Source organism: Erithacus rubecula (assembly GCF_903797595.1).
Source record: "Erithacus rubecula genome assembly, chromosome: 5".
Lineage (NCBI taxonomy): Eukaryota > Metazoa > Chordata > Aves > Passeriformes > Muscicapidae > Erithacus > Erithacus rubecula.
The window spans coordinates 23,591,047-23,606,612 of NC_136687.1; the positions used below are offsets into that span (position 1 = coordinate 23,591,047).

Sequence of the window (15,566 nt, forward strand, 5' to 3'; positions counted from 1 at the left end):
GCGCTACGATGTAGCGAAAGCGAGCGGCACCGGCAAAGCCATCAGCTGCTGACGGGGCTCACAGCATCAGCCCCTGTGTAATGAACCGCGCAGAGGACAGGTTACATTGGAGCATCACTTCCGACAGTCTTAAAAAAAAAAAAAAAAAAAAAAAAAAAAAAAAAAAAAAAAAAAAAAAAAGAAAGACGAAATCGCGTTTTAAACTCAAGATCAATTACATTGGTTAAAAAAATTGCAACTAAAAACCCGTTGCCCGGGGCACGGCGGTACCGCTGCGGGCCGGCCCCGCCACCAGCCCGCTGCGGGAGCGCCCAGCGCTGCGCGGGGCGGCCGCGTCCTCAAGCCTCCGCCGCTCGGCAAAGCGCAGCCTGCAACGTGCCATTTCTACCGCACTTGCCATTCCCCTCTCACTTGATGGCGAACATAACACCGAGGGGAATTTTCACTGTCTCTCGACGGGAAGCCGGCGCTGGAGCGGCGGGGAGCGCGCCCGGCGGCCGCAGCCCTTTCCCCACGGCAGCTCGAGAGTCTCGGTGCCGCTGTGCCCCTCCGGCCGCGGAGCCCCGCCGCCCTCAGCGCTCCCGCGGCACCTGTTGCGGTACCGCTCCCTCAGCTCTCCGCTCCCTCAGCTCTCCTCTCCCTCAGCTCTCCGCTCCCTCAACCCTCCGCACCCTCAGCTCTCCGCATCCTCAGCCCCCGGTGCTCTCAGCCCCCCGCGCCCTCAGCAGCCCGCGGCGCGGCCGGGGCCGGGGGCCGTGGCGGGCACAGGGGAGCCCCGGGGCCGCAGCGCTCGGCTCGGCGCATGCGTCCCGCTCTCGGGAATTGTTTTTCCTCGCCGCTCCGCACCAAGTTCCAGTCGGCGGCTCGTCCCCCGTGAGGCGGCGGCCGGGATGGGGGCGGCCGCGAGGCGGGCCGGCCCGCGGGCGCTGCTGCTGCCTCTGGCGCTGGCCGTGGCGTGCGCGGCGCGCAGGTGAGCGCCGCCGGGGCGCGGACGGAGGGAGGGAGGCGGGCGAAGGGCCGCCCGGCCGCCTCCCTGACCCGCCTGTGTTCATCCCGCAGCGCCGACGGGCCCAGCAACATGTCCTACGTGAAGGAGACTGTGGACAGGCTGCTCCAAGGCTACGACATCCGCCTCCGCCCCGACTTCGGAGGTGAGGCGCCCGCGCCCCCCCGACCCTCGCCCCGGGCCCCCAGGTCCGCTAACGCCGCCTCCCGCTCCCCCCGCAGGTCCGCCCGTGGATGTGGGCATGCGGATAGAGATCGCCAGCATCGATGTGGTCTCGGAGGTCAACATGGTGAGTGACCCATCGGCCCGGAGCCCGGCTGCGCGGGGATGCGCGTACCGAGAGCATCACCGCGAAATTACCGAGCACGTCGCAGTTGCTAGGAAAAGTTGTTTGCCTTTTTGAGATGATTTTGGCGTGCCTGTCGTGGCACTTGAGAAGAGCTCCCTGCCTTGGTCAGAATACCCACTGCAGGTCTGAGGTATTGGGTCTCTCTTGCCCTGGTTTGCCCTTTGCGTAGTCAGCAGCTGCCGTCGGAAACGCTGGAGTTTCTTGAGCTGTGGCAGCAGATGGCCAGATGTGCGTGTGTTCATATTGAATTATTTAAAGAGTTAGTTCACTTTGCACGCTAGCAGCCTTGAGTAAAAGGTGCAAAGAGAAAATAAGAAGGACTTCTAGAAAACACTCTCTTGTAGAAGGGAAAAAAATAACTGCACTGCAGAGTAAGTACAGAAGGATGTTTCCAGCTGTCAGAATCAGAAGTCTCATAGCTACAGGTGTGAAACACACTGCATTTGATTTCAGTTCTTCTGCAGGAGGGAATGCTAATTGACAAGCAGGCTTAAAGAGCAAAAATGTGACTGTTTAGTGCCTGCCTCATTTGACAGTCTTTTCCCAGAAGAAAACAATGAATCAGTTACAAGTTTGAACATTGTACAAAATCATGTTGAATTAGTCAGCATCATGGGCATTTTGCTCTCACTCTTTTCTTATGTTTGATCTCGGATGAAAATCTCTGATGCTTTCTCTACATAAGGGAACACCTACTTAGTTAAAAGAAGCTTAGAAACCTTACAGTTCCATCCTGAACAGCAGTTTATTTCACTGGGTGATATTTGCGCATTTGAAGTAATTTACCCAAGAGTGGGGATTTCTTCCGTGGTATATTAGTTAATAGCTGTCATTAAAACAAACTCTTCATAGATTTTTGTTTGTTTGTTTGTTTTTACACAGTTTTTTCTGTTGTTTGTTCTATGTATCACAGCTTCTGTTTGTATGTAACTGTTTTATTTGCTTATGAATATGCATGGTAGAGTGGGGAGGAAACAGAATTTGTCAAGTTGTATGTTGGTCTGCAGACTGCTAATACCACACAAAAACAACATTTTGCAAGTTTCAGCTCTTTGTCTTCCTGTTGCTGTACTGTACTTTCAGGGAGGAACAGACTGCACAGATAAAGCAGAGGAAACAGAACACAGACCTTATCAAAACAAAGAACAAATCTACTCCAGCTCCAAGCTGTTTCTACAATGCTGTAGTGGGACTTCTGCTTTCATACCTGGAAAAGCCAAACAGAGCGAAACACAAAAACACCTGCTCTGAAAAGTCCAGAACTTATCTTGTAAGGTCTCAACACCTGAAATACTGTTATCTGTAGGAGAGTGGATGTGACAGTTTCCAGTGGCAATCTTGTAAGACATTAATTGTGTTGCACCAGCTCACAGCATTTCTTAGTTGCACCCTGTACCTCTCAAAACTTTTTTCTCCATTCTAACACTTACACAGCCTCTGGGAAAGAGAAGTTACATGATAAATGAATTCTTTGAATAATCTCTTTGTGTAGGGGCAGCTTGACTAAAACTGATCAAAAAGTAAGAAACTGTTTTCATTTCATAAAATGCCATATCTCACAACAGAAGGAAGCAGCTGGTCCTAGCTGCAGCTGTAGCCATTCCTGAAGGCAAAATATGGAGTCTCCATTCTGATTCAGTTTGAAAGGGCTTTTCAATATCACAAGTGCTACCTGTACATACCCATATTTAGTGCTCTGTGTTTATTGTGTTGCTAGAAATTGCCTGCCTGGTTTTGGACAAGGATCAGTAATTTCATCTATTGTTGCATAAACAAGACAGTCAATATTATGGCATAAGAAAAGGTTTTTTACCTAGTAAAATGATGCTTTGTTCTAGTATTTTTTTATTTCTGAGAAATCACAGCCTTGAGATGCTTAATGTTGCAGCCACATGCAAGTCATTTATCTTATTTTTCTTTAAACTGTGTCTATAGATTTTGAGGGGTTTTTTAAATTTATTTAGGAAGAGCTACTCTTCTGTGACTTCAAGGCCAAAAATGTTTTTCAGAAGATAGTGTCCTCCAGCTATAGGGCAGTTTTGTTGCTGAAGGAAACCAGTGAAAGGAGCCAGGAGAGCAATACCCTCATCATGTGACATCCTCCTGGCAAGGGAGTGTGGTTGGATCCACCAGAATTCCATCAGTCTCACCCTAGCAGTATTGGAGGGAGTTTTCTTGTCCCTTGGCTTTCCTCAGGAACATGAAACCTTATATCCAGAGTGACAGAGACACATACTCCCAATCATAGTGCCCACAGAGTTAAATTGTATTTGTTAAATTGTTTTATTTGTTAAATTGTATTAAGTTGTATTCCAGTCTTAATGCATAAATGAGAGTGAAGATTATATATAGACAGGGAGAGAGAGGCTGTGAAGGAGGTGTTCTCCTTTGGTGTATTGGGTGAGACATGGTCATGGCTGTAGAGTGTCTGCCATGTCAACAGACTGATTTGTATGTCCAAGTATATCCAGTCCTTGGGTAAAAAGTTGAGATATAGGCAACAGAATTTTTTTGAATTTTGAGGGCACCAGTAGTAGTAACTGTCTGTTCAAATAGCTTGGCTGGTTGAAGTGGCTTGTTCTAATCTACTAGACTACTGTGATAAACTTTACTCAGTTAATGAACCAAGACTGGCACAGCCTTGAAATCAACCATTCTGTTTTTTTCCCTTACTACTCAGTCCTCATCTCCTCAGCTCATTGAATAGGATTGTTTTATACCTGCTTGGTAGTTCAATAATACTGCAGTGAGCTGCCATTTTTACAGAACAATTTACAGAACAATTAATTGAAACACTCATTCTTATGACTCTCCCATTTGACATCAGATCTGTTGTTTTATGTTGATTTTTGCAGGTAATAATCTGAAAAACTTGTCCTACAACAAACAAGCAGGAGAAGTAGAATGTAAACATTCTAGTCACCATTGCCTTGTTCTAACTATGCTTTCTTCTAATATACCATGAGATAAGTTTTAGTTTAGTTTTCCATCTGATTTTCACAGCCTTGCTACAGTAAGTGCAAGCATTACCTTCCAAAGGCATGAGGTGACCTTTCTCCTTGTCTCCGTTAATGAGTGTTCAGCTAATTTTCATTCATGGCAGAGCTCCTTAAGTATAATAGATATTTACATTAATATAGAGTTCATTAAGAACCATGCTATGACTATTAAGCTGCTGTGATGTCTGGTTTACTCTGATGCCTTTATGTGCTTAGCAGAAGGTGCTGCTTGTACATCTAGAACATGGGTAGAATGATTGGGAGTAATTAGTGTCATGCTTCAGGGCAAGCAAACTAATAATGTATTGCTCTATCTACTAAGAAACAGTTGAGAGAAGTAACTAGACTCTAGAAAAATTCACATGCAGTACATGTAATTTTCTCTAAAATGTGTTCTTTATGGAAAAAAAGTGGTCAATATAATAGGCAAAAGATGTCATGTACATATCCAAAAGTTAAAAAAAATTGCATATGATAAAGAAACTTTTATAGAGTCATTTAAAAAGGCACCAAAGAGGAAAAAAAACCCACTTTATTTTATATTGTTTCTGACCTACCATACTGATTTTACACCGATGATGTCATTTCTGTGATCACAGACTGAAGGTTTCATGTCCCAGCAAAAAGAGGTAAAAGAAAACGTGGAAAGAATGTATAAATATTTAGCTTCTCTCAGCTTGTATTCAAGGCTCTTAAATTTATCTAATCTCCCAAATATGCCAAGAAACTTGCAGAGATTAGTTTATTTCATATCCCAACCTGTTGGGTAATATCTTTTTGTCTCAGAAATAATTTATATTAGCTTAAACCACTCACTTTTTGTATCCTTTTTGTAAAGAAATAAGCCAACTGCATAAAGATATATGTATTAACTGGGTAATGCTTAGAACCAAGGCACAGAAAGTTTGACCATTAATCCTGGAAGACCACTGCTCATGCATTAGACCCCAGTTCCAGAAATGATAGAAGGACTTTTGCCGAGGGATGCAAGTTATTTTATGGCACTTCTTGTAGATTGAGAAAGACTTACCTGTGTTTCCTGGTGTAGCCAGAATTTCACACATCTTATTCCTCCTTTCTGTCTTAATTAAGTATCTGAGAATTTAGTATGGTGGCTGTAACATAGGAAGTAAATCCTAGGGAGCCAAATTGGCATTATGAACCCCATCTCATACCTCTTTGCATCAGAGCAGCCAAGTCTAATTTTTTGTAATTTTAAGTCTGGTTCATATAGAACTAAAATGTCAAAAATTCCTTTAGCCCCACCCAAAGGGCTATTTGTGGCAACACAAATGCTAATAAATGGTCCTTGGTCTAAATATATTCACATGAAGATGTTCATACAGATTAAACTAATTTTTTTCTAAAAAGTCATAAAGCTTAATAATTATTTATGAAAATCTACTTAGCTATAGTGCAGAAGAAGAAAGGAGAAATACTTTTTTCTTATATAGCAACTGTCCTAGAGAGCATGAAGTACATGCAAAGGCCCTTTAATATAAATAAGAATGTTCAGTAACAGATTTTAATGTTTTTTTCAGCAATTATGGAAAAACTAATCAAATAATAATACATAAAGGCCAGATCATTTCATCACTGTCTATTCCAAACAGGAGTAATTGTATTGGAGAGTAAAATGTGGAATGAATGTAGAAATGGGCAGCTTGAGGTTAAACGACTGGGTCACTGTTAGTGGATGTTTTGTTGGATCGTTTTTTATTTGACAAGAATAAGCACTTCTTCAACAAAATTGATAAATAGGCAAAACTTAAAAAGCAGTAATGTAAATATTGTTTCATATGATCCAGAAATCTGATATGTCTTAATTTTTCAAACATGAAACAAAATTGAGACCAGATTCAGTGATGATACAAGCTGTAGTCCACCTTCTCTTTTAGGCTGACAGGCACAATACTTTTCTGATTTCAAGGCTTACCTTTAGAAAACATGTATTTCTTTTGTCTAATGTTAAATGTTAACGCCACAGTTCCCCAAAAATGCAACTCTCCTGACTCCTGCAATCTCCAGTTACTCAGTTGTATCACAGTGGTGCCTATGAAATTAAAGGGGTGACACCCTCCACTTCAGCAGTGGAAGCTTAAGTACCCAGTTTGAGGTGTGTAGATGTAACTAAATAAGGGCTATGCCTACAAAGAGATAGGTTTTTTAGTTGTGTGGATGGGAAAATGAAAGGATAGCCCCAGCACTGCCTGTTTAGTGTACCTGCCTCAAACAACATGGCTGTGTTGTGACCACTGGAAACATCCAGCTGGTGGTCTGTTAATGTGCACAATCCCACAGCTCAGTGGTACAAACCTTTTGAAACATTAACAGTCCCAAATGGTTGTTTAATAATGGAACAGTCAATGATTAAGACAGAAAGACTCATTCTCCAAAATGAATTTATTTCTAAAAAAGGCAAAATAATTCTATAAAATCAAATTTCATGTTTCTTTCCTTGTGTGCAGGACAGGGCAAGTGCGTAATTAAAAGCTTTCACATTTTCCACAATTGCACTTCCCCTTTACAACTGATTTTGGATTTTACATCTGACCTCTGAAAGAGAACCTTCCAAACTAAGCTTTTTTTTTTTTTTATAAGGAAATTCAAGGGCATACATTTCAAATGTCTGCAAAACTGAGTCTTTTTTTTTTTTTTTTTTTTTTTTTTTTTAATCAGCTTTACTTTGTACTCCTTTGCCTGAAAAGTTCCTTAACTCCTCTAGGCCATAATAATAAATGATCTACCAACTGCAGTTTGGTACAGTCCTGAAGCTGAAGCTGTGCAACCAAGAGAGGGAACACTCACACCACTAGTTCATCCTGAGGTGGGAAAGAAGGGAGGAACCTCAGTTGAAGAACAGTACCAAACTCAGAAGCTATTACCAGGAAGACCTGTTCCTCTTTACAGTTCTGTGACAGCAGCTGAAACTGTTAAAGCAGATGCAGAGATTGCCTTCATTCAAAGGTATCCCCAAATGATGTGTTTTGTTGATCACTGTATTCCAAACTGCAACTGTCTGGGAGAATTCTCTGTGTTTTTTCATCTGCCATCCATCTTAAGTGTGCTGTCCTTTAAGAATCAGTAAAGGCCAAATGAATAACTATAAGGTCTTCTAGCAGGTAATTAAAAAGTCTAAGATGGCTGCCAGAAAGATTTTCCACTTTAAAGCTCTTTGAGACTCCTGATTTTCTTCTAGAAAGAGAACCCAGGATCTCAAGGTACGCACTTTTATGCTTGTAGAATTCTCTCACGTAAAAATACTTGTAACTCTGTCAGTGCTCCAGGAAACATGTTAAAATAAAATTATTTGCACCCCAAAAGCTAAACTACTGCAAATATGTTCACAAGGAAATTGGTCGTAGGAGTCACTGAATAATCTAGCAGAACACCAGATAATGCCGTTGATTCTTTCTTCAACCAATAACTCTGTGATAAGGTTTAGGTGGGATGGAGAAGGTAGATCAGATCTCTTGCCTATCAACTTTTACAATAACCTTTCAAGATTAGATGGTTGCTTTTGGCCAAAGCAGCATCACACTGAGGTTGGTTTCATCCTCCGGTGGGGCAAATCCTTAATGGTTTATGTCATGAACTGAGGAAAGGTAATTTAAAAGATTCAAAGGCAGCTTCTAGAAAGCTGCATTACCACTCAGATATCCACCTTATAACAAGATTGACTTGTATGGTTTTAAATGCTCACATTACAATACATAGTTTCAAAGCAAAGATTAATGATTTCAGACTGCCAAACTTAATTAAAGGTTGGGATAAATGTTCTCCATTAAAACTCATCAATCCATTTGACTGAGATGGAAGAATTTCAGTCATGTCTTTTTTAATTACCTATAGAAAGAACTGAAGAGTTAGCAAAGTTAAAACTGTTGAAACAGATAAATGGTGTCTAAATATTATGCAGGATCTTAATCATATTAAAAGAAGAGTGCAGTTAATTTTCCAGCATATTTTTAACCTGAGGAGCCTCATAAGTGTAACTGAAGTAACATGAGTAGAAGTCAGTGGCAGGTAGATAGATTCATGCTTGTGTATCTCAGAAGTGTTGGTAAGTACTAATTACTGCAGTGCACCAAGGACTCCTGTCCCATCCAACTGGACTAGATGCTGATAGTCCCATGTTTTCAATGAATATGCTCACAGATAAAATTTCTTATACAGTTAAAAATGAGGTATATATTATCTCCACCAGCTCAACAGTTTACTCAGCAGCCTGCAGGAGCAGTTTTTGTTTCTATATAATTTTCTGTGTTGTTGCTCTTCAACAACATGAGAGAATAACCAAATCTGGAATGATCTCCTCCCCTCCTGTGTTCTTCCATTATGATTTCTCCTTTCGTTAACTAGTGTTTTTTTTATAAACCCTTAAGTGATCAAAATAATACGCTGGTTGAGGAGAGAAATAGATGAGGTTCGGAGGCTTCATTCACCTTAGTGCATTTCACAGGCAGTGCAGCTTTGTCACTGGTTTCCTATTGAAGAGAACAAAACATGGGATTGACAGCCATGTGTAAATTCTAAAGTGAAACATTAATCTGCAGATGGTTCTGAGGCTTATTATCTGGGTTTATTGTGGAACCTCACAGTTTCACAATGACTTTTTCGGTTTCTATTCAGAAATCCAGGGAACAGTGGTGCTCCAGATCATAGAGAACAAGTAAGTGGAAGAGGCACTGCTGGGAACAACTTGTTGTGCCAGGGAATGGCACCAGGGCCTGACTTGGCAGGAAGAGACTGCTGGCTCAGCAGGGACCCTGCTGATCTCACTGCTGCTTTGCAGGGCCCATCAGGTCAAGCTGCTGTCATGGCAGATGGCTAATTCTTTTGAACAGATTAGAAACAGCAATATGGTGATTCAGATTATTTTTGTAGTACTATATAGAGCATTTTACAATGCAGGCAACATTTTTTATGAATTGCGTATTTGGTTTTTTTCCAAGGATGTTTGTGGGGCTAAAATGAACTTGTCATAAAGCAATTGTGCTGTTTTTTCTCATCCTACTCATTACAGTAATGAAGAATTCAGCACAATGTTATGGAAAGGAGTTAAAAAACATGGAGCTCTGTACCTAAAACATTATGAATCCATTAAACTCATTAGTATGCATAATTTTACAATTTTTAGTAAAAGAAAATGGAACATAAGTATTTCCTTTAACTTCCAGTAAACAGCAGTGATCAGTACAAAATCTTGTAATATTCAGAAACTCTGGAGGAAGAACAAACTGGACAAACTTTACGCAACAGCAAGCCAAATGCAACTTGGGACCAATACTTTTTGGTGGAAATCCTTTATTAGCTAATATTTGTATATATCCATGTGCTCTTCAGTCATCTTTTATAGAAATGCTATAGAAGAAAAATATACTTGATTTCTTGGTCAGGGAAAATATTATTTCCATTTGTTAGCTGTTCTTCCACTTTTGAATATCATCTCCAAAGGGCTTCTCTGGAGTACATGGAGCATTGAAGTCTTTGGCTCATCTTGTTCTTTGGTTGGGTTTCTCTGAAAATCAGAGAAGTTGCATCAGTAATGAATCAAACCAACCTTATTCAAGGTGATTAAACTTTTCTGCAGTAACTGCATTTCCTTGGAAAAAATTTTGCCAGTAACATGTAAACTCAAGACAAAATAAACTATTCTGAACACACTCAAACATCAAGAAAAAAACTTTTAAAAATGCTTAATTGCTATGATGATGCCTCTGAGAAGCAAAATGCAAAAAAGAATGAAAATGAGCAAGTGAGAAAAAAGCAAGGAATCTATTACTCTCATGGGAATATATTCTCTGTCATTGCAGAGTCTTGGCTTGCAGACAGCTTGGTTTTCCTTGAAGCTTTTTTACAATTTTCCTTCTGCTATATTCATACATCCTAGCCTGGTGTTTAAATTAAGGGTTGGAGCAATCGCCAGCATCAGCACAGGATGAGGTGAACAGATCCAGTTGAGGACTTGGTGGTGCTGGTGGATGAGAGGCTAGAGGCTGGACATGACCCAGCCATGGGCACTCCCAGCCCAGAAAGCCAAACATGTCCTGGCTGCATCCAGAGCACCGTGGGCAGCAGGGGAGGGAGGGGATTCTGTGCCTCTGCCCTGCTCTGGTGAGACCCCACTGCAGTGCTGCATCAGCTCTGGGGTCCAGCACAGGAAGGACATGGAGCTGCTGGAGCAAGTCCAGAGGAGGCCGCAACGATGGTTAGAGGGATGGAGCAGCTCTTGTATGAAGAATTGGGATTGTCCAACCTGGAGAAAAGACACCAGTGTAACCTAATTGCAGCCTTCCAGTCCCTAAAGCAGCCTACAAGATAGAGGGGGACTTTTTACAAGGACATGCAAAGACAAGGAGTAATGGCTTCAAATTGAAAGACAGTAGGTTTAGATTAGATGCTAGGCACAATTCCTTTACTGTGAGGGTGGTGAGGCACTGTTGTAGGTTGCCCAGAGAAGTTGTGGATGCCCCATCCCTGGAAGTGTCCAAGGCCAGGTTGGATGGGGCTCTGAGCAACCCAGTCTAGTGAAGGCTGTCCCTGTCCATGGCAGGGGGTTGGAGCTAGATGATCTTGTCCCTTCCAGCCATAACCATTCTGTGATGGTATAATTTAAACATTGGTATCAGAAGGTATCAGTCTTTCCAAGACTAATCTGAGACCTCAGTCTCCTTAGTCTGTGCTGAGCCAGCTCCAGTGGAAACAAAATTGACACGAACAACTACCTATGCATCATCTTTTTTATTATTCACACCCACAACCATGTTATCAGAATGGCATACAAGTTTTAAAAGTCACAAGTGAGAATCTCTTCTGTTCTTTGTAGATAGCAATCAATTACCTTTGATTTTATTTGTATATTTGACTTTAAAATAAATCAAAATAGATTCATAAGAGGAGCTTTGAATTTTGTACTGAAACTGGGGAAGTGTGTGGGTGTTAATGCCTCTTCCTCCTGGTAATTATGACAGTCATTGTAGCAGCAGAACAAAGATGTGAGTGGAGGTCCTTCTTCCAAAGGAAAAGACAGTGATTGAGGTATCTTGGATCGTGCTCAGAAAGTGTTTTGGAGGACAGTGTCTTAGATTGTGTTCAGCAGATCAGTGCCTACAGGGGTTATATGTTGTTTGCTTTATGGAAGGAACGAATCTCAGGGGAGGGATACCAAGTTGAACCAAAGTGTAAATTTCTGTCCTTACATGGATGTTTTGGATTGGTTTGTTTGTTTCAATTTCTCTGCTCTCAGTTGCTTCTCTGTTAAGATTTCTACCTTACAGAGATAGTGTGGGAATTAAATGTATGGTATGAACATTCATTTGGACAGTGAGCAAGTTTCTGCACACTCAGGTGGAAAGAAAAGGCATACAGCTTGCAGCTAAAAAAGAATATATCCCCTGTGACCAGTTATTTCAACACAGCATCATGGCTTATGACCCAGCTGGTCTATTCCTACATCTCTACAATAATACTCCTGCAGTCCTGACAGGAATATATTTCTTACTAGTGAGAAATCCCAAGAAAGCACAAGATGTTGCATAGTAATTACATTTTCCTCAGTGGTATTGCTGAATGACATATTATGATATATCAAGAGGCAACTGTGAATTTAACTTCAGTCATCACAGTACTTTGCCCAGTACGGTAGGTTTCCAAATGAGCATAGTGAATGTAAGAATAGAGAGAAGTTTCTGAATACCACACAGCATCCTGCACACTTCGTCAGCATTAGCTTTCAAAGCACATACAATTCTGTGCTGGCTTGGGAAATCTTCATGTATTCATTATTGATTTAGCTTATATATTCACTCTTAATACTTAGGAATATATTTAAGAATATATTGTTTGCAGATGGTTTCATGGGAGAAGACAATAATGACAGTCATTTGTCAGAAGAATCAGACATCAAAATATGGAGATTTCTCTTTCTATTTAGTGTTTGATGCCACTAAATGCTTATTTCTTGTAATTAACAGAACAAGTAAGCAATTTGCATGATTATTCTGTTAGTAAGGCTGTTTAACCTTACTTAATTTCCAGAACATTATTTTCCCATTAGTTTCCAGTTTTTGGAACATGTTAACAACATGCAAAAGCAGAAGGTTTTGCTAATTGTTGAAGAGGTGGCAGATTTTCACATGTATCCCTCAGTCATCAAATTGTCTTTTGCAAGATATTGCAAGGCTAGTGTGTGGGGAGGAAGAAACAATAAAGACTGGCACAAATTCTACTTTTTCTCTCACATACTTACCAGGGCAGTTAGCATGAGCAGAAATTCCCCTCTGTGGAAAAGACATTTTTCTTTATGTATTTGTGAAAGAGTTTTAGTGCATCCTAACAAACAATAGCCTTCATGCAGAGTGTGTGGCTGATAAATTAAAATACTCTTCCCAAGGCTGCCATTCTTATTTCTAGAATGGTCACTTACTTCACTGGGTGCTCTGTCAGTGCCATGCCCAATGTGCTCTTTGACAAAAATGTGTATGTAGCAACTCTGCATTGCAGTTTCAGCCCTTTAGCCTCTTGATAAGTTGTGTCTTATACTGGGAGTAGCACTTTTAAAGTCAGCCATCCCTGAGGGGGTAAAAGAATGTGGATACCTAGCTTTAGTTCCTGGGTAAATGAGGCGGTCAAGTACTTCAACTCCAAAACACTTGTACTGATGTGCTGGAGTGGGAATTGAGTGCAGTAGTGCCAGATGTCTTCAGTTGCTATCAATCTGCTCACCAGAGAGGTCATACAGGTTCCTTACACTGACAAAGAGGAAAGTTTTCGTCCCTTCTCTAATTTATTTGAAGTATCCTTATCTCTCTCTCTCTCTCTCTCTATTAATCCTATTATACAAAGTCTATGCTGATATTTCTTTAAGGTTAAGAGGCTAAAATTGGGAGTATGAAGACCCTGACAAAGATTTTTTTCCCCCTGCCTTATAATACATTACTCCTTAAATTCAAAGCAAGGAACACTTTTTCATTCAGAAATTCTTATTCTCATGATTCAAGCATTACTGCATTACCAGTCCAGTTGCACAAGTAATGTAAAGATGTCTGAAAACTGTGTAGATATATGTGTGTTTGGTGTGTGAAATTGCTTGTTGGACTCATTCTCTTAGCCATGTCTCTGTGAGAAAGACCAGTCAAAGGCAATGCAAGGTAATGTGTCTGGTGTGTGCCAACTGGAAATTTTCACTCACTTGATAAGAGTAAGTCCCAATAACTGAATGGATGGTTGTTATAGCTGCTTAAAGATACTGAATGAATAACAGGACCTAAGAATGACAAGATATTTAGATCCATTTCAATACCTCATAGATTTGTTGAGAGTAAAATGTGAAATGAGAGAAGTTAGCTAACTTAATCCATCCACTAAATGAGGAGAATCCGGCCCTTCATGGTGTATTTACTGTTCTTACTCCAAGCCAGTCTGAAAAACTCCAGCAGCTAAACCAGAACATTGTTGAGCAGTCCTTCCCTATCTCAGGGTGTTACCCTTGGCTCCAAGACATTATTTCTCATCTATTCATTTTATGACTTTTGTATCACATATAAATATCTGCTCCTTTCAGGAGAGGAAAGGAGTCATTTTGTCTCCTATATTTTACATTCCGTAGTGCTTTTTTTTCCTCATGCTTTTTCTCTGATACGGTATCTTTAAAATCAATGACTATTTTACTTACTTTCAAGTTAATAAAACAGCACATCATATGCCACTGCAAGTACCAGCCTGTGTAAGGATCTGGGTTAGGCAGTCTGGTGCTTGCTTGGCTATGATCCTGCTTCCTAGGTGTATTTTCAGATGTTGCTGAGAAAACTAAGCAACTGATGTGTAAAGTCATTATACATCAGAGGAGCAGTCCATTTTCAAGCCATACTTTGCATTACACATTGACATTGGATCAGAAACTCTTGCTCACCAACACTATTATAAGTTGACTTTGACTAGTCTGAAATTAATGAGTCATATTCAGATGAAAGAAAGAGGGCAAGCAGACAAAGTGTATTTTTTTTCAAAAGCCGACTTTTGCATATGTATGTATTCCAGAACAAAGTGTCTTTCAGATGCTGGATAGAAAGTAATTGCAATTCAGTGTATCATTCCCAAATCTTATTTCCCTGTAATTGTGTTCCTTACAGCATAACCCTACTATTTTTTTTATGCTATAAATAATATTTTATTAATTCTGTCTTCATGTCTGTTCTTACATCTAAGCAATCTTGCCTAAATGTACCTGCAACCTGTTTATTTTAATACATTACTTCCTGCATTCACTCAACTTTCTGGTTGTCATCCTGGAAAATGATATGTATTAAATTTGTTTGTGAAATGAACTAGGAGTAAACAGGTTCAAGATACTTTGCTGGCATAAATTATTTCTCAACAAGTTCTTGGGTACTCTGACAAAAGTAAGTCTGGAACCAACATTTTTGAGATAAGTGATGCCTTCCAGGCATCATAAGGATGTAGATAAAAGGCTTTGACCACTCAGCCTGGGTGTTATTACAGACCTGAAACAATCTAATTCCTGGATAAGGGTGTATTTTCCACAGTATGAATTCTAGTAGATAGGCAACTTCTATATTGCTTTCCACATCAGTGCCAAGAATGAATTTTCATGCAAGGCTGAGTGAAAATATGTTGCAACAAGATAAGTAAACACTTTTTTTAGTGTCAGCAATCCACCTCATTTTCTCAGGGTTGAGTTTTCCATTGAGTATGCAGCTGTAGGCTACCAACAATTTTTTTTCTTTTTGTATTCAGTATCTTCTGACACATGAGATATGCACAAAGGGGCAGCAAAGCTGAAAGCTCACGGGGTGTATGATTCATTGTCATAGAGGTGAGCAACAAAACATCTGCATAGCAGATGTGAAGGGGGACTTCTGGTGCCTTCTAGGAGGATAGCCAGCTGGAGTTTACTTACAGACCTGCTGAAATTAGCCTGCGCTTTGACAGTCATTTAGGCGGCATTCAGTGGCTTTTGTCTGGTTCCAGGGAGAACACTGACATTTTGAAATGGCACTGGAAGCAAGAAAAGCAACCAGTGTATGAACCTTCAGTCCAGACAGTGAGGCATACCTTAGAGCCAGGTCAAGAACAATGCTTAAAAAAAACCAGAACAAAACAGTCGTCTCCAGCATGTTTCTGAGTTTGGTGAGGATGGGCATGTTTCCCTGAAGTGAATTCTAAGCATCAAGCTAGAATAAGTTTCACA

The 15,566-nt window shown here is 40.8% G+C and overlaps 1 protein-coding gene across 2 annotated transcripts in view; it reads left to right on the forward strand.

Annotated features, from left to right (window-relative positions):
* Positions 1-860: 860 nt before the first annotated feature.
* GABRB1 (gamma-aminobutyric acid type A receptor subunit beta1) overlaps positions 861-15,566 on the forward strand; it is a gene marked incomplete at its 3' end in the record, with an annotated part of 106,606 nt that continues 91,900 nt past the window's right edge. For both annotated transcript variants that reach the window (XR_013774411.1, XM_079307040.1), the window contains exons 1-3: positions 861-970; positions 1,060-1,151; positions 1,228-1,295. Coding sequence is in view for 1 of the 2 variants with exons in the window: in XM_079307040.1 (XP_079163166.1) it covers positions 891-970; positions 1,060-1,151; positions 1,228-1,295 (240 nt within the window). The remainder of the gene's footprint in view (positions 971-1,059; positions 1,152-1,227; positions 1,296-15,566) is intronic.